Source organism: Embiotoca jacksoni, unplaced genomic scaffold, assembly GCF_022577435.1.
Source record: "Embiotoca jacksoni isolate LCO1_2020_lvr unplaced genomic scaffold, fEmbJac1.0.p SCAF_18, whole genome shotgun sequence".
In the NCBI taxonomy this organism is placed as follows: domain Eukaryota; kingdom Metazoa; phylum Chordata; class Actinopteri; family Embiotocidae; genus Embiotoca; species Embiotoca jacksoni.
The window spans coordinates 414,154-439,447 of record NW_027185318.1 but is presented as its reverse complement, the minus strand read 5'-3'; the positions used below and the strand labels follow the sequence as shown (position 1 = coordinate 439,447).

At 45.3% G+C, this 25,294-nt stretch overlaps 1 protein-coding gene across 3 annotated transcripts in view; it reads left to right on the top strand.

The window, feature by feature from the left end:
- Positions 1-25,294, top strand: part of ralgapa2 (Ral GTPase activating protein catalytic subunit alpha 2) — an 84,471-nt gene that overhangs the window by 51,325 nt on the left and 7,852 nt on the right. For all 3 annotated transcript variants that reach the window (XM_069151874.1, XM_069151872.1, XM_069151873.1), the window contains 7 exons: positions 1,608-1,785; positions 3,071-3,908; positions 4,528-4,599; positions 5,244-5,367; positions 5,485-5,640; positions 8,467-8,625; positions 10,397-10,524. In XM_069151874.1, the coding sequence (XP_069007975.1) occupies positions 1,608-1,785; positions 3,071-3,908; positions 4,528-4,599; positions 5,244-5,367; positions 5,485-5,640; positions 8,467-8,625; positions 10,397-10,524 (1,655 nt within the window). The remainder of the gene's footprint in view (positions 1-1,607; positions 1,786-3,070; positions 3,909-4,527; positions 4,600-5,243; positions 5,368-5,484; positions 5,641-8,466; positions 8,626-10,396; positions 10,525-25,294) is intronic.

Sequence of the window (25,294 nt, the reverse complement as noted above, 5' to 3'; positions counted from 1 at the left end):
TTAATTCAAGGCATCGTAAGGTGACAATATTAATGGAATATTGCAAGAATGAAATCTATACATTTCCATGAGACAAGTTGGCTGCTAATTATTCTCTACACCAAACAGAGAGGGTTTCTCCTGATACAAAACATCACTGGCCAGTGTCACTGAAGAGGTTTTTCATGCTTCACCTTCCTTATTTAAAAAGTTTTGTCTTTAAAAAAAAAAGCTTGAAATCTGTTCACTCCCAAGTCATCAAAAACAAGCACAGTACATGACAGCAGCTAATGAGGTTGCTTCCATTACATTACATTTCATTTATCTGACACTTTTATCCAAAGCGACTTACAATAAGTTCATTTCAACCATGAGGGTACAAAACCAGAACTGCTTCCCTTCATCCTCACAAGCAGAGACAAGTGAGAAAAGTTGGAGACAAACAGGATGTGTATGACTGTAAAACCTAAAACTTTACAGTTGCACTAAACCTTATTGGTTCACCAGCGTTCGGCTCAAGCTTCTCCATCTGCTCCCTCTGCCTGCCTCAGCAGCCAGCTGCACCACTGCGTGCGTGTGCGTGTGTGTGCGCGCGTGTGTGTGTGTTTTGTGTGTGTTTTGTGCTTTGGCACACATCTCTGCGTTTTTATTATTTGATTTGTGTGTACATAGTGTACTCACATCTCCATACAATATGTGCCCTTCTAACTACAGTATGCTTGTTTCACTGTCAGCTTCCAGGAACTGTTGCTATGCGAAGTGCAGTCACTTAGTTGTCAAGCACGGCCTGGGTTCCCCCTCCCTTCCTACCTCTCCACAGAGGAAGCTCTTTGGGGCTTTGGTGTAGCAGCTGTTTGGTTCAGGTCTTTTCAGCATCAAGCCTCCATCCCTCCCCCATGCACCCAGAGGTCTGCTCGGTAGAATCATCCACATACTGTCTGCATTGCCCCACACAATACTGTTTCACATGGCAGGCCGGCCTGCCTCTCTGAGCGTCTCTCACGCCAAGTGTGAGCGTATGTGTGTTCTGAATGGGATTAGTCTGTGCATGGCTTTACCCAAGTTGCTCCACTCTGAATAAGAGGCACCCTCATCTACATACATTAGCCACATGCTTTATCCCCTCACAATGAACAACCTTACCTTCACTCAGATTGTACATTACACAGGTGTGTGTGTGTGTGTGTGTGTGTGTGTGTGTATGTGGCTAAGTGTGTGTTTGCGGTGGAAGCTGAGCACAAGGATAAAGTCTTAATTAAATCAAACAGTGTAAACCTGTCCAATGGCTGTAATCAACTGCCCCATTGCGCCTTATCTAGCACTGCCAACGGATGCTCTGCCATCTGTTATGTAGATCGATACACTCGCACATCACAGGAGAAATGAATTAGTGGCAGTAAAGACCCTCTTTTCTTTCCTTCTCTCCCTTCCTCCCACTGTTGCCTCACGATGTAAATAGACCATGTATTCCCCTTTCACATGCTCCTGGATCCTGTCCAGCCGGGACATCATCGTATATAACAAGATCCTGTCTTCACACATTACAGTTGAAGTATAGTCATCAAAGTCCTCCTCATCATCGCCCTTTCATCATCAACACTAAGTTCTCGTCTTTCCTTGCTCCTCAGGTGCTGCACTGCTGTGTGTCCGGCTCCAACCTGCACTTACAGCAGAGCCACTATCTTGTCAGTCTGTCAGACTTGTCCAGTGCCTCTGACCTCATGTTGGGTCAGGTCAAGAGCTTCGAACCAGCACCCTCCCAGACAGCCAGCACGGACTTTGGCAACCTCCTGACTGTAGCTGAGGGTAAGCAGTAGAAGAGTGGCATGCGTGTGAGAGAGCAAGCGGTTAAATTGGTTGTTACTGCTGTCACATCACAGTTGACAATGACAATCCCTATTCATGCTTCGACACAACATTCAGGTCTATACTAAACTTTTTACAGTATGGAGCAAAACCCCTGCCCTCCCCCATCCAAAAAAAACCCCCAAAAACATCCAAAAAAGGTTACAGGTAAAAGCAAACTCTAAGTAGCTCTTCCATTTGGAGACCCTCCATTAAATGTCAATATCTTATTAAAAGTAAAAAAGGAAATCAACCATCACAGAGACTGGAATGTTCACATTAGTGCTCAGCCCTAAAAAGAAGACCCATTATGGGGTTTAGATAAAAATGTTTTTTCCCTTCATTTTTGTGACCTTGTGATTCCATTAGGCAATCGCTCCCTCGTGTCCTCAACTTCTAAAAAGTCCTCCAAGTGCAGATACACAGAGCAAATGTGTACTGAAACAATGTCAGGATTCTTAACAGTAGCTTTTGTTTGGAAAATTTCACTACACCTCTGCTTTTTGGTTCACAGCTGCACAGAGTCTTGGCAGAAATAACAAAACACTATCAAAAGAGCAAACCAAAGAGTGCCGACTTAGTTATGATAATGCCCTTACCTCATATTGATCAAGTCACATCAAAGGGCCAGTGCGTCTGTAATGCAGCTTGGCCTGCTTTCTAAAGAGCCTTCTCCACTTTGATGAGGGATGATGGTATTGATAGCACTGTCACAATGCAAGAGTGCATCTCCTTGTTTTTCCCACATCACTGCAGAATAAAGCACGGCATGCCTTTCACTGGGAGGAAAACCTGTGCATTTACATAAATGCAATGCACAAAGGAGAGTTCTATTCAGCAGCCTGTAAAGATGGTGGTTCTCATTAGCACTTGGCCAGTCTCAACACTTATCCATTGTAAGAAGACTCAATGCGCTTTTCAAAGTTGCCTCTTATGATTAGAAGCTACCTACTTCGAGGTTTGTGAGAAATGAATAAAGTACCCCTATTAGTCATCATAAATGAGATTTGGCTTTGTGTAAAAAGAGCTAATAGAGATGATAGCATGACTTCACACAAATGTGGGGCTTTTTGAATATGGTGAGCAAAGTCTGCATTGAACATAATATAAAAGATAGCCCCTTGTTCAGCTGTATTCTAAACCCATCAGTAATTTTTACTATTGATCACCTTTTATGCTTTTTCACATGTATTTTTGCTGAGATGCACCTCGTGTTTTTATCCCGCTGCCCTCATTCTCCCACCAGAAAAGCGTCGCCGAAACATGGAGCTCATACCCCTGACGGCACGAATGGTCATGACACACCTCGTGAACCATCTGGGCCATCATCCTCTGAGCGGTGGTCCGGCTCTCCTCCACAGCCTAGTGAGCGAAAATCACGACAACCCCTACGTGGAGTCGTCTGAGCTGTCCTCTGAGGTCTTTAAAAGCCCCAACCTGCAGCTGTTTGTCTTCAATGAAAGCACACTGGTGTCCTACCTGCAAATCCCTGCTGAGACACCCACTGTTGGACAGCCCCCCCACCCTTCTTCTCAAGTGCGGGTCATTGTCCGGGACATCTCGGGCAAGTACTCTTGGGATGGCGCAATCCTCTACTGCACCACGCAGGACGACTCTGATGTGGGAGCATTTAATGCGGCTGAACTTCCTCTTTCCACGACCGCTACAGTCCCTCCCAACAGAAACCAGCCCTCCTCTCCATGGAAAGGGCCGTTCAAAAGTCATTGCTCCATCTCAGACTCCCTCTCTAACTGTGGTGGTGAGGAGGAGGAGGAGGTCGATGTTCTGGATCAGCTTTTGGAGGACCTTGGCCAGAGCAGCCCAGAATGCCTGCCCCAGCCACGGCTCAGGCTCAACCAGCCAGCCTCCTCCCCCCACGGCATGAACCAAGAGCAAGAGAGCGCCATCCTGGAAGCCATTGTCCGTCAAACTCTGCAGGAGGAACAGCAAGTGAGGAGGTGGGATGCTGATGTAAGCTTTCAGGCTGCCTGCCAGAGGGAACCCTCCCACCAGGAACCAAAAGCCCCTTTCTACTTCTGCCGGCTGCTGCTGAATGATCTTGGCATGAACTCTTGGGATCGCAGGTATAACCAACTAGAATTGGTTTCAATCCTTTATTTGCACTGTAGTAGAGAAAGAAAGAGACGCTGTATGAAGTCATACAGGGGTCATTAGAATTCCTTATTGTTTAATCCACAAACTAAATCTTAAATTAAGGAAAAAATAGAACACCAAATTTTGTTCAGGATAATCTCTCCAGTCTGATAATCAGTTACTTCCTTCATCCTCAAAGTAACTCAGCTTTTGTTTTTTTACTCAAAGAGAAAGAGGGCCCAGTTTAAGGCCCAGTGGAGTCTGCAGCATCTTAATCTCCTCTCCACAGGGTGAAAGTGCCCAGCTGTTTTCACTACAGTCCACCTTCCAGAGCTGCATCTTTGCAGTGCTACACCGTAAATTAAAAGCTTACACCTCTTAATGGCGATGGTGCAACATGCACACAGCAAGTAGGAGATTGGGATTTGCACCTGTGCCCTTTTTGCCTTTGGCAATCAAAACTGCAATATGAAACTTTGATTGAAAAGTTCTTCTTTAAACATTTTTCTTTTGGTAAATTATGCCACTAACGGATGTTCATTGTTGAATTGTCTTGTATTTGCAGAGTTGAAAATACCATGCCTCATCAACACTGTTTTTGTCAAACAGGAAAAGCTTCCATTTGCTGAAGAAAAACTCTAAACTCTTAAGGGAACTGAAGAACTTGGATTCCAGGCAGTGGTAAAGTTCACTCTGGATTTATTTCTGAATTTAGTGCCCTTCGCTAATTGTCAAACTGCCACTGCAGCCAACTGACAAACCTGTAAGTGAAATGAAATGTGGCTAAAGTCATGCAGTTTCTTGAAAACAGCATTGCCCTCTTCCTCCCTAATGGTTTTCTTAATGTGTGCCAGCCCCTGCTGGTCACAGCCCTGGACATCTCCCACTATCACTCCTGTTGTCCTTCTCTGTGTCTCTCTGAGCTCAATCAATAAGTGCTCCACACATTACTACTGACAGAAGCTTATTAAAGAATGCCCTCAGGATTGGACCTTTTTCTCCCAGATGGCCAGACTCGGTTGAGCAATAACAACCTGTACGCAAGCATGCAAAGTGCCCTAAATCTACTCCAGCACAATGTACTGCCATGGCAACAGGGAGCGTAGGAAGGGGGAGGGGGTGGGGGGCTTTCCTGACATTGTTTTTTAAAACCATGTTAAAGCTGGAAACCCGGACTCACAATTTACCTTAATTATCAAGGTGCCTTTTTTATCTGAAGCAGCTAAAGTGGTGGCAGCTTTTCAAATGATGATACTTCTGTAAAATGAACTGCTGTGTTGTTTTTGTTGGTCTCCTAATGTCGGTTACTCCGTTTTGTTCTGTAGTCGAGAGACACACAAAATTGCTGTGTTCTATATTGGAGAAGGCCAAGAAGACAAGTGCTCCATCCTGTCTAACAGTGCAGGCAGCCAGGCCTATGAAGACTTCGTGTCTGGACTGGGATGGGAGGTGCAAACAACCACACCTTCAGATCCACACGCTGTATCCACCACTGCAGCCTAAATATGCACACAGACGTACACACAGGTATACGAAGACACACTTACCTGTACATCTGTCCTTCAGGTGGACCTGGCCACACACTGTGGCTTCATGGGTGGGCTCCAGAGGAATGGCAGCACAGGTCTAACAGCTCCTTACTATGCTACCTCGACTGTGGAAGCCATTTTCCACGTCTCCACGCGTATGCCATCTGATTCTGATGACTGCCTCACCAAGAAGGTAGAAAGTCCTGTTTGTCTTCATGATGTGTTCTTTTTCCTGCGTTTTGGTGCGTTGTGATTACCTAAATGTGACAACTGGAGTATCAAACATGTCTTGCATTAATTGCACACCTCGTGTGTGTGATGTTAAGAGAGGAGAAAATAGTGCTTGGCCTTTCTGATGCAGTGAAATGGCTCCACAGCCATGCCTGCCCAGAGCAGTATGTTGTTGTAGCCTTCAGCTCTGTGTTAAGCTGTGATCAGGAGGTGTGACTCCGGAGTGCGAGCATTGATTAGTGACCCTGGCCAGGAAGGCCTGAGGAGTAGAGAATCGCAGGCGTGTGAGTGAAGAGAGGGCATGTGCCGCTGCGGTAATGACTATGATTCTGCTAGCCCCTGCCCCCCTCCCTGTGTGCTGTGACCAGGGCCTGGATTCAGCCATTAGCTCTCCCTGCTAGGGCAGGCGCCGGCCGGATGCCGGCAGGATCCTTTTATCCAATTCCTGCTGCCGCCACAGGAGCAATCGATTGGGTTCTGCAGTGGGATTCCACGCTGTAGTGCAGCAGTAGCAGTTAGCGCGAAGAAATGAGCCGCAAGGCCCCTTCCCGTGCTGCCAATCTTCTCATACAGGACCCTGCTGAGAAGGGAAATTCATCAGACTCTCTTCATAGCCAACCAAACTCAAGCTCTCCATTTCCCAAATAATTCCTGACTCATTTCAAACCCATCCTGAACTCATGCTTCGTGGCCATAAACATTAGGTAGAGCTGGTCCAGCATTAGGTGCTGGAGGTCTGGTGCCCAGAGTGCTGCCACTCCAGTTCCATCCATTTCACCAGCAACTTCTGTAATTGCTTCTGCTCACCTTGCACAGATCTCCAAACCAGCCACAGGTCCAACAGAAATTGGCAGGCCGGCTACATGTGCAAATGCTTCAGAAAACGATGGGAGGAAAAAGAGGAGCCAAAGTGGAATGAAGAATTGGAATGAGAAACGGGCTTTGTCTGTGTCCAAGTAGGATGTTTCTCTGTCAATTTAAAAATTGCACTTTTAGTCCAGCAGTCACCCACTTTACTGACTGTAACCATGGAGGCATACTGTGGGGCAGAAACGGAGGGAGTAGCTCTTGCTGAGCAGATTGCCTGTTTGAAGACGATGGAAAGGGTAAAAAACAGCTAAACCAAAAAGAAAAGAGGAAAAACCATGAATTCCTGAATCCAATTGTGGGTTTTACGGCAGCGAAGGCTGCAGCAGTAGCAGCTGGCTTCAGTAATGTGGTTATAGAAGCAACCTGCGGGGTTGAGGTCAGGCCATGCAGCCTGTGTGTGTCTGTGTGTCTGTGACTGACTGTGCGTGTGTGTGCGTGTGTGTGCGTGTGTGTGTGTGCGTGTGTGCGTGTGTGTGTGTCTGTGTGTGTGTGCGTGTGTGTGTGTGTGCGTGTCTGTATGTGTGTGTGTGTGTGTGCGTGCGTGTGTGTGTGTGTGTGTGTGTGTGTGTGCGTGTGTGTGTGTGTGTGCGTGTGTGTGTGCGTGTGCCTGAGCTCAAGCACTCAGCCGCAGGCCATCCAGCTTAACTGGGCTGCAGCAGGTTGTTTTTATTAGGAGCCTCTTGTGTTCTGGATCCTCTGGTTTTCTGTCTCCATGTGTGTGAAGCCCATTGGCTGGGTGCGAGGTCAAAAAGGGCTAATTGGACAAAAGCCTTTGACTCGAATCACATTTTATTAAAGAAGTCTCAAAAATTTGAATGTGATTAACATGGGGGTAAATAGATTGGTGCAGAAGATGATTGACCAGAGCATAAACATCCTCATTAAACTTGTCATTCAGCTCAGCCAAATGCTAATATCTTAACCCAAATTAACATCCCAGTGTTGATTGTCTTCCACAAATGCATATTCAACATTTTCTCTGAAATTGTCCCAGTGACTGACCTGGTTGGTACCTGATGATCCTTGGACAGACAGACTGAACTGTCGAGCTCCAGTAATCAGCATGCCGTGGATTTGTTTAAGATTATCGTATTACCATAATTAAGGGCTTATAATAGAATGTGCTAATTGCATATTTGGTGGCCAGGGCATGTTTCTTAATGGCTCATTAGGCCAACAGTACATTGGCAGATGTTTTCTTCTGAGTGGAGGCTCACTTTTCAGTGTCCGTGATACCCCAGAAAATTAAAGGGCCGTGTGATTCAACATCACTGGACTACCAGCTAATAATAGATCTGCACTTGTCAGAGCATATCATGTAACTGTGTTCATCTATTTTACTTTGAGAAGGGGAAAGCTGTGTACCTTTCTTTAACGGGCATCAGTCAATTTCCTGTCAGTTAAGTGTCTTCTTGTCCTGCCTACTTTCATTTGTGTTGTGAATAGAGTGGAAATGGGAAGCAATTTAACTCTTATGGGGAAGATTAATTGGATTTGAATTATTTGGTTTTCAAATGCTCAATTTTGTGCATTTTGTGTTTGCTATTTGAATTTGTAATGAAAAAGCTATAAAAAGAGCTCAGGACTGACTTAAACCCCAGTTTTCCAACAAAGTTTGTGATTTAACTGTAAACAGTCACCTTGTTCTTGTACTGACTGCATGGAGGGACGCAGGCTAATTCACTTTTTAATGGACCCTCTGCAGAGTTGACTCGCCAGTAAATAATATTTTATTATCAGTCATCACCTTCTACATTCCTCACATACCTCAATGCACTTCTGAGGTGATGTGGGCCAGAGTGCCGACCACACAAACCGACTGCCCGGCCCTACATTTGTGTTCCTGTCGTCACAGTAGCGATGACGAAGACATGCACCCGCCAGGCTCTTCACTGCACTAATTCTGTTTGTTTGTCAGCTGCGACACCTGGGAAATGATGAGGTACACATCGTGTGGTCCGAACACACCCGGGACTATCGACGTGGCATCATCCCAACGGACTTTGGAGACGTGCTGATGATCATCTACCCAATGAAGAACCACATGTATTTCCTCCAGATCATGAAGAAATCACAGGTAAGCTGCTGCAGGCGATGGGTTTGGTTGGGATTTTTGTTGTGTGCAAGCTGGTTCACTGTCTCTGGCTTACTGGGACATATTATAGTGAGCCATCATTAATTTCAAGTCAAAACGTTTGCCGTGAAAAAGGCACATCATCAACTTTGTACAGCGTGGGGCTGTACTGGTTTCCAGTCTCTGTTCATGAGCCAATTCAGTTCCTTTTTCTTGCTTTCTATTCAGACTTTGCTGTAAATGTTCAGGTTCTTTTGCCTCTCGTGGTTTCTGTCTGAAGGCTCTCAGTTCCCCCTCCTCCAGCAGTGCATTATTACCCACACTGTGGGTATGTACTCTCAGAGATGGTTACTGTCCTTTGTTGGATTGCTTTCATCTTGGTTACTCCATAGTGCTGCACTCACTGTGTGGCCTCCCAGAGGACAGGGAGGTTTCTTTATCCAGGATGACCACCTTAATGTCTTCACATATATCCACAGTAGCCTATTTTCAATATGTACATCTCAAAAGAATTTCATAATATATTCTGGTTTGTATTCCTCACTGTGAAGGCATTGGTTATCTTTATCTTTCAAGGGGTGTTTGACAGAAGATAATGTAATAGAAGAAATGATATTGTCAGCTGAGGTTTACCAGGCAGTCCGAGATATAAGATCCCACAGGACCTACCGTCTCTCTGAAGAAGCTGCTGTAATGTTCTTATAGTGTTTTAGCACAATTATTTCTTCACTCACCGGCATTAATGTTGTTGTCCATACAGTGTTTGATAAGTAGACATATGGGGACTTCACTGTTGTGCATTACTGCAGTGGGTTACGTGCTAATCTGGATTTCCTATTCACTTATTTATCATGTCATTTACTCTTTTTCTGCTAATATGTATTGCCAGTATAAATCATCATACTACTGATATATTGTCATGAGAATTATCCCACTCATATTATTATGTTTTTGACTGAAGCTAATAATTGAACTTTACAAGACCAGTCATTCATACCTTCATTTAAGCATTTCTCTCTGGGGAACATGACAGCGTATCCAGCAGCACACAAAGAGAAGTGATACCACAATGTTTGAAGATTAGAGTGTAAAATATACGTTGCCGGCCTTCAGTAGAGGAGAGCAGGAGAAGAGTTGCCATGGTAGTGCCCCCCAACTCTAACCAAGACAAACCACCTCCTCCTCAAAGAAGCTGTAAATCCATCTCCTCGGGCTTCTGCTATTCGTTTTAAAATGATCACCCTAGTTTTGTGGGCATAATTTGTTTTTATCCTTTCTGTTTAAAATGTATTTATTGTTTAATTTGACTGATCATTTTCCTCACCAAACTGCCAACTTGAAGACAGCAGGACCTTTTGGAAAGACTTTGACATTCACGTCTACTTCCAGGTCAATGACTATTGAGCTTCAGTGATTGAGGGCCCGCTCCAATATGCATGAACACACACACTGACACTGTTGCTAAAATTCATATTGCCCCTTTGTATTTGCTCAGTAGCTCAATATGAGGGCATTGTACTGTATTGATTGTCATTTTAATTTAATTTACCTTTTATTGATTCACATTAAATATGTGTGGTTGTCATGCAGAGTTAGGACAAATCTAATTTCAACTTGAACACTTGCTCTAAACAGATGGAGGAACCGTTTCAAATGGAAGAACAAACAGAGTTTTAATCAAGCCTGTCTTATTTTACAAAGACGAGACCCTGACCAAATTTTTTTTTTTAAATGTATTCCTCAAACCTTTTTTTTTTCTCCTAACTTCCTCCAGGTTCCTTTCTTTGGGCCTCTATTTAACGGCGCCATTGTCACAGGGACGCTGCTGCCGAGCTTAGTGCGGGCCACCTGTATCAACGCCAGCAGAGCTGTCAAGTCCCGGCTGACCCTCTACCAGAGCTTGTATCCTTTACTCCTCCAGACTTCTGCTTCGTTCATGCTTCTCTAGCCCATACAGGGAAAGCTCATCAACATGAACCACTGATTACTCAAACAGCTGAGATCATAAAGGTTATGAGCCTAAATTTATCCATGTTTTTATGATGATTCCATTGAATAGAAAACAAGACTGAGCCTAAAATTTCAGCACAACCAGCGCCCCATTTGGGTAAATTCATTCAGACATGTGGCGTGCTTGTCACGTTCACCAATGTACACAGCTGAATGCTGACACTGATCTTTATGGGCTGCCTTATTTACATACAACTGTTCGGCCGGGTTGTTTCAGGGCCTGGAGCAACGGAAGAGCTTGGGGGGCTGTTTTGGGTCGGAGCACAGATATTGTGTCGCTACCTCTTTATGGAGGGAAAGAAGAGCCAAAATAAAAGCATCCTCAACAAACGCATACAAGTGTGTACAAACACAAGCACATACACACTTGCTCTCATCCCTCCACCCATCCATCCGTTCCGTTAAGAGCCTGACTCCAGCTGTAGTTGTCAGTTGGTTTAAAGAGAGTGTAATTACCAATGGAGATGAATTAGCATGTGAATGCCAGCAGCAGAGTTGGGAGGGACGGTGTGTGTGTGTGTGGGGGGGGGGGGGGGGGGGGCAGAGTCGGGATGGCCCCCAGAGGGGGAAACCTGATCTCCCTTCACGTCCCGCTCCTCCTCAGACAACATGTACAGCACCGCCTCACCAGAACCACCTTGCCCTTCTGGCAGTTGCTATAGAAACCTCCCCCAAAGAGATTTCCTGTGTGGAAGACCAGCATCTATTGTCTTTAAGGTATTGGCATATTTCAGAAATGTGTTTTCAAAGTATTATCAAGTCCATGCATCATAGTTATTTACCACGAAGGCTTTAAATACACCACGACACACAGTGTGGGCTGTGTGTAAGTATGTGTGCGTCTGTATGCGTTTCACAGTGCATCACATCATCTGGCCCCCCATCCCAATATCAGGCCATGTCTGTGTGTCCCTGGGGGCATCCTGAGTGACAGATGTCTGTTACCCGACGCCAAGTGAATTAGCCTAGTGTGACTCTCAGTGCCAGAGGGGGGCCAGCCACAGGCCTGCCTGCCTCGGTGAGTGGGGGAGTTGGGGGGGGGGGGGGGCAGTAACAGGCCTATGCTCGGCCACAAAAGCCTCACCTGGCATTCCTTAGCAGAGGAGCAGACAGCAAGAAGGCTCGATCTCTGAGAAGATAAGCGCTGCCTGGAGTTCTGGCACTGACGGGCTGCCAGGCAGAGCAACGCTGCCAAACACACTGTCTGTCTGCCTGCCTGCCTGTCTGTCTATCATCTGTCTGTCTGCCTGCCTGCCTGTCTGTCTATCATCTGTCTGTCTGTCTGTCTGTCTGCCTGCCTGCCTGTCTGTCTGTCTGTCTGTCTGCCTGTCTGTCTATCATCTGTCTGCCTGCCTGTCTGTCTGCCTGCCTGTCTGTCTGTCTGCCTGTCTGTCTATCATCTGTCTGCCTGCCTACCTGCCTGTCTGCCTGCCTGCCTGCCTGTCTGTCTATCATCTGTCTGCCTGCCTGCCTGTCTGTCTGTCTGTCTGTCTGTCTGCCCGTCTGTCTGCCTGTCTGTCTGTCCACCTATCTGGAGAGCTGCTGAGAACAATCTTTGTATAAACTGAAGAATAACCTGAAGGTTTGTCGTCGTGTGAAAGTGACTTCAGATCTTGTGCTTTTAGAGAATTGTTGTGACTGAATGTGACACAGTCACAGATGAAGGCGTGTCTTCAGTGCCAGATGGGGTAACTCTGTTTAGCGGTTGTATTTCTCCAGCCCTTTACACATCTCCCTCTCCAGTCATTTCCATTCTTCTATCCTCTCCGGATATGCAGTCTTCATCTTCCACAGGTTGGATCAACGACCTAGCCTCTTTTTTTTTTTTTTTTATAGGATGTGTGTTTTTTGTGCCACATGAAAATCCTCATCCTTAGTTTACCCCTTCACAATGCCTTAACAATCCACAGTCTGCTCTCTGCCTATGAGGCCACTCTCCAAGGTAATTAGTTGAATATTTCTTCAAAGAGAAGCTATATGACCCCCGTGTGTCCAGATAAAAGACCCGTAAGGCTCTGCAGCCCCGTCTCAGTCCGCCTCCAGGCTCGAGAGGACTCCAGCAGTCCGCTGCAATGCTCACAGGATCTCTCACGCTAATAGGATTTGATATTGAAAAATGACCACCAGCCACATTTTCAGAAAATACACACAGCTAGACGACCAAGAGTGTTTTTTTTAGATACTACCCCTCGCTATCTTCCCACCTTCCTCCCATCATGCCCGACATCAGTCCCTCTCTCCTTTTCCTTTCTCTGATTTGTGAAATCTCTGCAGATGCTTTCTGGAGTCGTGTACGGACATCGTCAGTTACAATTTGTGTCAATTTCTTCTGGCAGGACAACCTTGGCCTTATAGGCATCATATCACAAAGCTCTCACAGACAACTCGTAATGTGTCATTTATTATTTAGATGCCTGATAGAAAATGCAGCTGGTCTGACTTTGTGTTTTAAGTGTGTTGTCTGCAACCTGTCCACCGTTCACAGCTGCAGTTTGGGGATTTATGAGTCTAAAACAACTTGGATTTTTATTAAACCATGATTTGTATTTATTGATTCAACATAGTTCCATAAGTGAATGTTATCCCTCCAAATGTATGAGATTGGCATGAAAGAGATGGGAAGTTTGTTTCTGAGCGGCCGTCGAAGATCCTTCATGCTGTCGCTGTAGAATAATGATTCATCCAGAAGGTGGGATTCATTTCTCTCTTCAACAAGCACTTGAGTTTGATGTGCCGTCCATCACTCTTTGTGTGTGTGTGTGTGTGTGTCTGTGTGTGTGTGTCTGTGTGTCTGTGTGTCTGTGTGTGTGTGTTGGGGGAGATGGCAAGTTACTAATAGGTGAGACAATGTGAAACTGACCTTGATTCAGAGACGTAGCCTCCTACTGAACAGAATCAATATCCTCTGCACACCACCCTTCGTCCTCATCCTCTGCTCTGACACACAAGTAAACACACACACACACAGATCCATCTCCAGGCAGCGATCAATAACCATAATCTGTTTCTGCCCATCACCAGTCATGCGAGCCAGGCTTTTAGGTGTGTGTGTGTGTGTGTGTGTGTGTGTGTGTGTCTGTGTCTGTGTGTGTGTGTGTGTGTGTGTGTGTGTGTGTGTGTCTGTGTGTGTGTCTGTGTGTGTGTGTGTGTGTGTGTGTGTGTGTGTGTGTGTGTGTGTGTGTAACCCAGGACTGCTGAAGTCTGTCATGTTCCCTCTCAGGCTCATGTGAGCATATTTACAGTCCTCGAGCTCCATGGACCCAAACCAGATGTACATAATTTCAGCAGATCTATAATGACAACATAATGGATATGATATGTTGTGGCCACTCTTCGGTGTGGCACATCCCCAGACACCAACAGAATTATTACAGTCACTGCATTGACTGAGATATTCTCACATCCCTCCTGAGCAACTTCTTGTGCCGCTCTCGCTGCGTCTTTGTCTGACAGCAGCGGGCTCTTTTGTATACTGTAAGATTCTTCACCTCGCCGAGATGAAAGTGCGCCTGTATGCATGATAGGGTGTCATGAATAGATCTGCCACGTTAGTGTTGTCTCACATGAATTATTTAGCATCGTTGATAGGTCTAATTTGCCAGCTGTTGTGCCATAACTGTCGGCAGTCTCATGGAAACTCAGCGGTCTCTATCACTACGGAGCTCAGAGCTGGACGGCACAGTGAGACGCCGAGCTCGTCAGTATATGCTGGATTCATGTAATGGTTGAGCTGATGTGGGTTTAACTGGCCAACTTCCTGTTCATTGGAAACAGTGCTAGCCAACTAAAAGGAACTTGTAGTTTACAGTAAAAATTGTAGAGGGATTCGGCCAGCTTGGTTTGTTGTGTGATTAGTGTCTCGATCATATTACTGGATGCAAACCCTTCAGCTGGAGATGTTGGCTGGTGTGGGGCAGTTTGGGGTTCAGTAAGGGGCCAGTTTCTAGTTGAAGTGCCGCTGCTTTGGAGTTGGCATGGGTAGTTTGGGCGGAGGCCGGCGTTGGCTTTGACAGGATGGTTGAGAGTTTACAGTGTTTGCAGGGCTCCAAAGAGAGGGGGGTCTCTCCCTCCCTGAATGTTTTAACCTAATCCCATTATCAGTGTAGCGCACTGCCTCCCATCTCTTCCTCCTCCTTACCCTCGCCCCCTCCCACCCCTCACTCCAGCTGACCAGCTGTTCCTGCAGAGACTCACGACAATGTCCGATGTGTTCAGATCACTGAGTACCCCCCACCCCACCCAACCCCCAATACAGACAGAAATGAACAGAGCACAGTCCATGCACAACCAAATCAATTGCCAAGCCCATTGCTGGAGCCTAGCAAAACCTAGAGGGAGGGGGGTGTTAGGTGAGGGAGGGGGGCAGCGCAAGCACAGGCCTGTCAAACCAAGAGCCCTGACTCAGGAGGCAGCCCAGCTCGGATGGCATATGGCGTCTAGCTTCATACAACATGCAAAAGTATTATCTCCCTTCGCCCCCTCTCATCTCCCCCCCTCCCTGTCTCCCTCTCCTGCTGCTAAGACAGAATGACTCATAGCATTACTTCCCCCCCCCCCCCCCCCCCCCCCAACTTAGTTCCTCCTCCTCTTGCTACCCAGCCTGTAACAAAAGGTGTCCACTGCATGGCACCCACACCCTGAAAGCCCTGGGGGCCCAGCCCAGCCGGCACTCTGGGGTCTAAGCTTCATGGGGGCCGCCCCTTTTAAACACAGGTAGAGCAGGCATGGAACCAGACGGCCAACAGCAGGGACCCAGAGCCCCGCCTGGGGTAGCACACACACACTGCTGGTGTCAAACTGTTGGTGTATTTCAGTTTTCGGTTGTATTCTGCATCCGTATACTGAGCTGCTTTATTTCCTTGTGCATCTGGTGCCATAAAACAATCCAGCTTTTTGTGCTCTGCTGTGTTTATACAATTAATTATACAATGACTGTATGTGTCATACTGCAACCTTTCTGACATGGAAGGATAGTATTTCCCTTTATTGTAGCTGGGTTCATTCCTATTTGTCCACATTTTGATTTACTTTCCTGAACTTAATTATTTGATAATAATTAAAACGATTAGTGTCAAGGAGCATTTCAGTTGCTGAAATGACCCTGTTTTTATACAGCACATTTAAAATAATTAGAAAACCAATGAGTTTTAACTGTCAGCAGTAAAAACTGTCCTCGAGTGTATCAAAAAGATTATCATGCTCTGTATTTTTAAACTTGAACCCCACCCTCGTGCCCCTCCTCCTCTCTCCCCGTCTGTTACACATTCATGTCTGACATCTGTCTGTTTGTGAGCTGCAAAGTAAAAGCCAATTCTGTGTGGGATCACCTTCTCAGCTCAGGAGTGGTTTATTGGGTAGAAATGTATAAACTACTGCAGTTGTGTAAAGGATTTTTGGTATTTTTTGGCAATGGCTTGGCCAATGTCAACATTAGAGCATATCAATACTTTCTCAATTTGTATATATTTTGATTCCAGTACAAAGTACAAAGGAGATGCATTGTATCAAATTTGGCTCAGAGTCGACGCTTTCTCTCATTTTTTAACCATCAATTTCTTGGCAATCTTATTAGTTTACATACTTAAATATGGCACTAAATTTGGACAGATTTAATGACTTTTCAGTCGCTGGAATAAAAGGTAAATTTTACTGCTTTAAAAAAAAACATTTTAATGTCATAATTCTGCTTTTGCAGAAAACGTTCCTGTTTCTCCCAATTTCAGGTTTAATAGAGCAAATTCCCACAGATTGAGCAATCAAAGAGAGCAGCATGGTTCTTATCACATTTATTATAGTTTGCATACCCTTGCTTATGCAGGCCTAACAGTGAATGTTCATCTGAAAAAGGCTATTAATATGTAGGGAATGGCTGGGTCAGGTTGAATATGAACACTTATTAATATCATATCCTTCCCATTACTTTTAAAGAATTCACTAAATTCAACAAAAAAGCCCAGAAGCCTGTAATGCCTGTCTTGCTTTCTACACCGTGTCACCACTGGACCCTGCTGACTGCCCTGACGTTCAGAAGACCCGTTTATGGTGATTGATGTTCGGTGGTGCTCTTCGAGCTCGGGTGTAAAAACCTGTCTGTCTGCTTTAAGTGATTAGCATCCAGCTAGCCATTCCATCTGTTACCATAGCCCTGTTTAATTAATGAACTTTCTTTTCCGCCCCACACCCAGCCAGTGCAACACTAAAGCAATAGCTGTTACCCCTCTCAGGTTATCCAAATGGATGCCTGTTCTTGCCCCACCCCCCACCCCCAACCCCTCCTCAATGAGTGTGTTCTCATTGATTAGTTATGTTTTGTTTTCCCCTCTTTTGTCTCAGGTTCTTGAAGGGAGGGTTAATGAGCTTTCCTGGCAAGCTGTAGTGTTTGGAATCTGTGGATAAATGGGAATAATTTTGTTGTTTTTTGTTTTGTTTTTGTGATGGACTTGGCAGAGATGTGAAGCCCCGTGCCACCGTGGGTGTTTGTTTGTACATGAAGGATGATGTGTGTTTGTTTGGATGTGTATGAATGGCTTTGAGGCGGGGTATATTGCATTTCATCCCTGCTGGTCCATTATTCTTCTCCAGAAGCGGGGAATCTGGAATCCTCGTTAACAGTTGGCTCTGTAACTATTCATCTTCCAGCCATCTCAGCAAAACTCCTGTCCTGTCCTCTTTTTACCAAGTAGTCTCTCATTTCTTTTATTTCCCATCCTCCTTCCGTGTCTCTTTGCTAAAGGCAGTGCACAGCCCTTTGTCCAGTGAAAGCTGTCCTCTTTTGTTTGTGCGGCCTTTTTCATCCTTGTGCTAATCGACATGGTCGTGTGCCTGAGTTGGACCCCATATTTCACGCTCAGCTCTCCTTTGTTTGACACACCGCCCCTGATAAGAATCCCAATTCTAGGGCCTCTCTGATATTGAAATCCAACAGCGGCTTCGAAAGAGCCTTCAATCATCCATTATCTGTGCTCCAGTGATTACCATTCAGTCTCCGTGAGTCCAGGCTCCTCATCACCGGCCCCAGAGCTCAGGCCATCCCCTGAAAGAACCTGCATCCCTGAACGCCCGTGTCACATTCAAGCATATCCATAGATATTTCTGATGCTGTCTTGAGGCAGCCACACATTGAATGCTGCTGGGAAATGTCAGTGAAATGTCACTCATCATTCTCTGCTGGAATCTCTTGGTCTCTTGTGACCCCGGGTTTTCTGGGACTCTTGTGAAGACAATCTTTGTCCCTAAATGGTTATTAAATGTTCACTTCTCTTATTTTTGTTCAGAGACTAGGATTGCTCTTGTTTTGGTGCATAAGGCTGTATTGCTTTTAATGTTGCACACTTAATTGGCTGTTTTAAGAAGAAATGAGTTGATTATTTATAAGTTGCACATTAATGCCTCTTGAAATGGTTCAAAGGCAGTGTCTGCTCCTCTGCTGGCCTGTGGCCATTGTTCTCTTTCAGAGGATGTCCTTGTGCCTCGCAGCATTTGCATTTTTGCACTAAATGGAATTTTCAGCATTGACAGACAAGCAAAGCAAACAAAACAATAATAAAAACAAAACATTTAAGTGTGCATCGCTGTGCATTGTGTGCTTCTTCTTACTTTGATGTGTTAATACTGATTGTCTGTTTCATTGTCAAGTGGTGTCTGTGGCTAAAAGAGAAGCAGTGGGGAAATATAGGCCAGATCTTCTCTGTTTATCCACGACAACAGACTCTGATCATGTTGAGTTTGAAGTCCAACAAAGAGAAAGTGTTGTTGGTTGTAGAAGCCGCAAAGCACCTTGTGGTCGTGGGATCCTAACACGTAAAAAAAAATTGTTTGTTTGTCATCAACTACCATTAAATGAATTCAGTACATGATTATCATTTTTGTTTTTCCATTTTATTGTTGTGGTTGAAATGTAAGAACAGCTTTGTGCTGCAGATATCCACTTATCCAATGCTCAATGTTTATACACACAATAGCTCTCAGTACCTTTGTTTAATGTAGCGTACACATCTTCATTAGTTATGTATAGCTTCTAATTACTATTGATGAGACTCTAGCTGATTTTGGGTACAAATCTATAGCTTTTGTTATTCTAATGAGTGTTATTTACCCTCAGATCTCCAAGCCAGGGGGCTTTGGAATGAGGCTTTGTGCAGGCAGATACAGCCAGTGCTGCTTTAGCTACACCCACTTGTTTTTGTATCTGCCGACTTTGACAAAATCCAGTTTCCCTCCCCCCACGTCGTCACCCGTCTGCTTGGATGTATAGCACTTCCCGCTTCTCCATCTGTTTTTGTCCACCCATGAAAAGGTCTATTATAATCTGCAGGATGCACAGTTGACGTGCTGCGAGCTACGCCAATCAAGACACTGCACCGAACTTAGGCCATGAATCCAAGGGACCCCAACCCCTCCCCAGAGTTCATTTTGATTATGTGGGGTCTCTGTCAGAGATCTTCAGTTGAACAAGTTTTTATAACAACATTGTCTCCATCATCCCTTTTCCCTGTAAAAGCTTCCAGTCTGAATGGGGATCTCTGCCCACTGGATGATGGCAGGCTCCTGATTAACCCTGGAGTGACTAGCTAATGTCATTGAAGGAGGGCCACCTGGCTGTGAGACTGTACAGTCAGCTGCCACTGAAGGGCCCGAATAGGAGACGACCAGGTGTTGGGCTCCAGCCCCCCTAATTGTTGCCATGTAATAGCCTGCTTGACTGCACAATATAGCCCAGGGGCGTGGATTAGGAAAAAGCTTTGGCCAACACAGAAGTCTATTTTCATTTTTTTGCCCGAGGTTTTCTGTGCAGGTTCCTCTGTGTGTGCATACATATTTACATCTCCCCTCACGATCCTCCTCATCCAGTCATAGTTTATTGTAATAACAATGGCTTTAAATGGAATATGGGGGCAAATGAAATCACTCTTGACCCCCAGTAACTAACCTCCTCTGTTCTGTGCGTTTTCCATGGATGTGATCATATGTAACCTAGCACTAATCATTATCATTCCCGCTAAATGCCGGGCATTTTGCACAAGGCCAGGCAGCCTAATTGGTGCAATGAACCTTTCATTGAGGGGGCAATGGAGGAACAAGAGACTTTCTGCGTAGCATACCTTGGCGTGAAGTAGACAGAGATGCTTGATGCTAATGCATCACGGTTATTCTTTTGCAGATGCCACAAGCATCATTAAAATTGCAGAAGCCCTTGTTCATTTTGTTTTAATATTTTATCATTGCTTGTCGCTGCAGTGTTATCGTAGGTCTAAAATCACCGTCATTTGGCATGACACAGGGTTGGCACACTACTCTTGCAATTTAAGTGTCATATTGGTTTTCTAGATGTGTCAAATAACTTGTCGAACATTAGGGTGCTTTGATTGCTGCCATGCTTTGAGGTGGGTACAGGTGGGCAGAACAGAGTGGGATTTTGTAGCCTGATAATAACTATTTTGTTATAACTTTCTTCAGAAAACTTGGAAGCAAAAAGAGGTGAAATGCCGCAAAAGTAATCAGGTGGATTTCAATCACAGTGTAGCTTCAGCATCGCCTTTCCTTTTTAATCTTTGACTTTTTATTAAAAGTTCAAGTTGAGATCAGATAGATGCTTTTGTCCCTGTCTCGACTCTAAACAATTTAAAATTTCAGGAACTGATAGAAAAATATGACACATATTCACTCCAGATAGCTCATAAGATGCCCACCTTTGTCCTGACTTAATAATGTTTCCAGAGGGCTCAGACATTCATGTCACTCTGGCCATCATCACTGACAAAGGAGACCTTCAGAGGGACCTCTCACCCGGCCACTCACTGAACTGTATCTGTTAATCTTCTTCCCTATCAGCCTTTTGTAGCTCATCTTATTATGACTTTCTGTTAATACACAGTGGAGGCCTGTGTGACTGTCTGGCTGTAATGGGTCTGTGTTTGATTAATCATGTCGATCTTTTGTGTTTCACATCTAAGGCTGCTGTGTTAGGACTCATCAATGGAGGCCAGAGTCCTTTGAAAAGGAGAGTGGTTACAGACTCAGCTCATCTGAATACACAAGCTCCGTACGCTTTGATGGCAGTCGTGTTGTGTTGAGCAAACCATGCTACAACAAATTATGATATCACCAGGTATCTTTTGGCCATCCTGTGTCTCTGGTGTATGAGGATGACTTGTTGCTTTACCATTTATATTGTGTGAAGCCCCAACAATCATTTGGTTCTAACATAGTTTAGGGGTCAACATTGACCTTTGTGTAGGTGCTGCTTTTATGATTTGTTGTGGAGAAGAAATCGATTTTAGTGTCCCCCAGAGGAATGGTGGGCTGCCAGAGACTTGAGAAAATGGGTGACTACGTCCTCCAGTCAGCTCATAAATAACCCGGTCATGCCAGCTAGCAGACATCAGATTTTGTCTGCAGCTGTGGCAAACCTGTGTGAAATCATTGATGGGCAGTGATGATGTCACAGGTTAGGAGTGATGTCACAGCCATAATTCCCCATCCCGCTGTCTGAATGCCAGATGGACGGTAGAGAGGTGTGGAGGTTGGAGCTTAGAAAGCTCTTACTGTGGTAAAACGTACCCCTCAGGAGGTGTCATTAACCTGGGCTTACTGTTTGACCCGACTCCTTTGGGGCTCCTGCGCCGTAGTTTCTTGGACCCACTAATTAGGCTACTTGTTATAACTCTCTGGAACCAGCTATTCCTCCAGAGCATCTGATGTTGTGTAAGTCTATGCTCACCCAGAAAATGGACACATAAACACCATCATTCATCATAATGCAACTCTGACACATTCAGATGTTTTCTGTTCTGCTGCTACAGATGTCTACAGAAAAAAAGCTGCTTAATGAGACACCAAAGTTTGGAGTAGTTGCTATATATAATGCGAGTGGGACACACACACTCACACTATACACACCACACAATCACCCTGCTGGCTGGTTTCTGTCATACACACTCTCACTTTATCCATTTCAACCTGTTGTTCCTCTCCTCTCTGCCATTATTCCTGCAGCCAGCTTTATTGCCACATTCACTCTCTCTGTCCCTATCTTTCTTCCTCCCTGTGTCTCTCTGTCTAAATGTCTCTGTCTTCCTCCCCGTTCTCCCATAATCACCTCACACCTCTGAGGGCCTCTGCTGAGACGAGCTTCACACCTCAGCTCTCGCAGTGACAACAGGTACCGCTGGCACTCAGCGCCGGCCTCTCTCCAATCAACACCTGCTCCGCTTTATCTCTTTTTCCTCCCATCTTCCTTCCTTCCTCCTTTCCATCTCTGCCTTCTTTCTCCATAGTCATGTCCCTTGTTCTTGTGGCTCAAGCAATCCTTTTACCTATTCCCCTGTCTTTCTGCCAAATTTCTGCCACTTATCTCCTTTTCTATATTGACCAACAGTTCATCCAGTCTGATCCGTTTCTCCATAACAACGCCTGCAAATGGCACTGATCCCTTGATATTTAAACCTGTTCATGTTATGCCGTCTAATGACTGGCAAAAACAGTTTGTTATTTTAAAATAATTTCCTTTCTTTGTCCCCAATCATTTTTTTCCTCTTACTTCTCCACCTAAACAGGAGATTTAAGCTGCTGATGTATCTGTAGTGTCGGACACATGTGTCACGCTGTCTGAGTGTCCACGTGACATGAAGAGGTGAGGTACCATGCCTTTCAACAAAAAACATAATGACCACATCTGCTTTTTATCCCATTTGCACTGGCACCCTATCACAACCAAGCACCCCCCCCCCCCCCCCCCCCCCAATCCTTTCCTCTCAACAGGCCAATTATGTGACTGCTGGGAGTCAATGGCACTGTGAGCTACTCCTGAACTGCTCTCCTTACCAAGGTCAAGCTGATTGGTCCAGGTTAATGGGCAGATGTGGGGCTAAGAGAGGGGGTGGTCAAGCACCTAGAGGCACCCTCCACCTCATCTCTTAACTGTCCCTCTTCACTACAAGAGCCCCTTTTTACCACCGCAGCTTCTACAAACAGGATTAACCTTCGGTGCTGCTACGGAGGCCCAAAGACCAAAGGAGTAGTTTTGTCCCTGTGCACGGCAAAGACTTTTTAGGGACATTCTTTTAGAATTCCCAGATGATAAGATTAGGTAGTCGGTTTTGTTGCTTGCCATATTAAAGAAATGTCTTGATCCTGTATTGCTTGCAACACCCTTTTTTATTCCCTCTTTTTATTTCCTCTTTTCCCCCCCTAATTAAGCAAAGTCATTTCAGCTTTAGGTGATGCACTTTCTGAGACTCCACATGATAAAAGCTTCATTAACAAAAGGGGAGGAGGCAAATAAAGTTCCCTGCAAACATCATCTGACTTCTGTGACATAGAAATGGCGCTTAAGTAGTGAAATGTCAGTATGGGGCCTCTTAAGACCTCTAATGCTCCTCTGACTAATCTGGACTTTCCACCCTGCCTTATCAACACATTAGCTGTGTGAGTCTCTGTCGTATTCATGTTGTTTATTTGTGCAGTCACTGTACAAATCTAGAGTAGAAGAAGTGTATTCCAGTCAGGGCCTCTCAATGGCACCACAGGTCTGGATCCACTATCAAGCAGCTCTCTTGTCGTCGCTGCTTCAGCGCGATACGACGGTGCAACCAGTGCAATTCACTGTGGGGATGATATCAGGTGTAATCAGCATTACCCTTCACCAGACATACTGGTCGTACAGGTGTTTACTTTACAGTCATTTATTCTGAACAGTGTGGGGTTAAAAGGTCATTTTGAAATCCAATATTTTAGGAGAAAGGAAACGCATCCACGTGTTTTAATGGCTTTAAGGATGTATACTTTGTGTTGGTGAGGAATCACTGAGTGTGAAATGTTCACATGCAGAGCACCTTTGGTAGAAGACTACTTTGTGAAACTGTGATGGATCCTCATCCCTGCTGTCTGTGTGTGTTTGAAAGATGCTGAATGTGTGTCAGAGGCCAGTGGTTGCGTGAGGACTTTCGTCATCAGGGAAACTGAGGAACACAAAGGCTCAGGCTGGATGGTCAGGATTCGGCCCTGCAGACAGACAGCAGGTCAGAGGTCAACTTAGGCTCTTTTAAGGAGCTATGTGTGTAAAGGTGGCTGTTAGTGTATGCGTTGTGCCCAGTTATGCACATACGTCTGTGTGTCTGCATGTGCTGGGTGGGGTAACAGCACAAAATGGATCCCAGTGGACAGACGTTTTCAGGTCCCTGTGGAAGGAGAGAGATGATGATGAGGGCTGGTGGCGGCCGGCCGATGGGGTCCAGCAGGGATGGAGCAGCTAATGATGAGCCATCTGAGGCCTCCATTCACCTTGAACATGGGCCGCTGCAGCTGCCCTGACCTTGGCTTTGATCCACAAAGATGTTTGACCCCCACCATTCCCCCCGAACCTCCCCCCCCCCCCCCCCTCCCCCAGCCATCTGGACAGCACACATGCATATGTATACTTATGCACACACACCCACAGATACATATGCATGTGCACGTATGTTGACCCATATATACATGCACATATGTCTACACAGGTAGCAGTAGTGGGACGACTGCAGTCAGGCACGACATGCCAGCCAGAAGTCACTGTCTTTATCACCAGTTATATTTCCACTCAAACACGTTATCCCAAATATGTAGATGTTATAGTTAATGAATTGGATTTGCGCTTTTCTGTTGATAGCGCCGACTCTCCCCCCACCCTCATAACGCCATAATAACAGCCTCCATGTCTCCTGACTGAAGTTGTTTTACATTAACTCAGAACGGGGGGATTTCTTTTTTCTCATTACTACCCTCCATAGACATCACATTGGTTTCCCGCTCTTCTCCCTAATTGGAATGCAGCCGCTTGGAACGTCGGAGTTCCCTGGAAATCCCCAAAGTGGCGCAACACACTCTCCTCCCTCACTTACTTGTCTTGCTTGTCCGCCCAGTTCAGCTGTAAATGACAGTTATGTCACGGGTGACTTGAGTTGCAGTCCATCTGTGGAAATGCAGACCTGTCTGCATTTTCCTTTTTATATTTGATCCCTAGCTTTATGATAATTATTTTTATGGCGCAAAACACAGTTGAGTTTGTGACGCTGTAATACAGTTCATCGAGAAGACTTTCGTAACAGATAACATTTTCAGAAAGTGCGAGGTTTTGTATGTTGTGATCCCCTTTTCCAGCCTCACAAACATTAGTCTTTACCAGCATTCATCAACTGTAGCTAAGGCTTATTTTTTCCCCAAAAGTAGGTCAGTGTCAGTGGGTTTGGTGTCCATGACATGGACATTGTGTTTGCGTCACTGTTCTGGATGTGTCCCTTGATTAAGTTACTGTATTGGAGGTAGCAGCATCTGTGCATATGCCATGGGAACAAGCTGTGCCCACGGCTTAGTAATTAGAGACAAGCATAAAAATGAGAGAGAAGGCAAGATTACCCCTCACTGTGCATCAGGTCTGATATCTGTGCAGCAATTTTTTTTTACCCACCGATAGCATCATGCATTTACTTAAGTGATCTGATTATGGCTCTCGCTTTCACTCATCTCCAAAATACCTTTTATTATTCTCCCTCCATCACCACCTGTCTTTCTCCACCGCTGCCTGTCATATTTTCTCTTGTGTCTTGATAATTTGACGCTCTCTCCCTTCATTCTATTCTTTTGAAGTTTTTTTTTTCTCTCCCACTCTAATCCATTTGTCTAACTT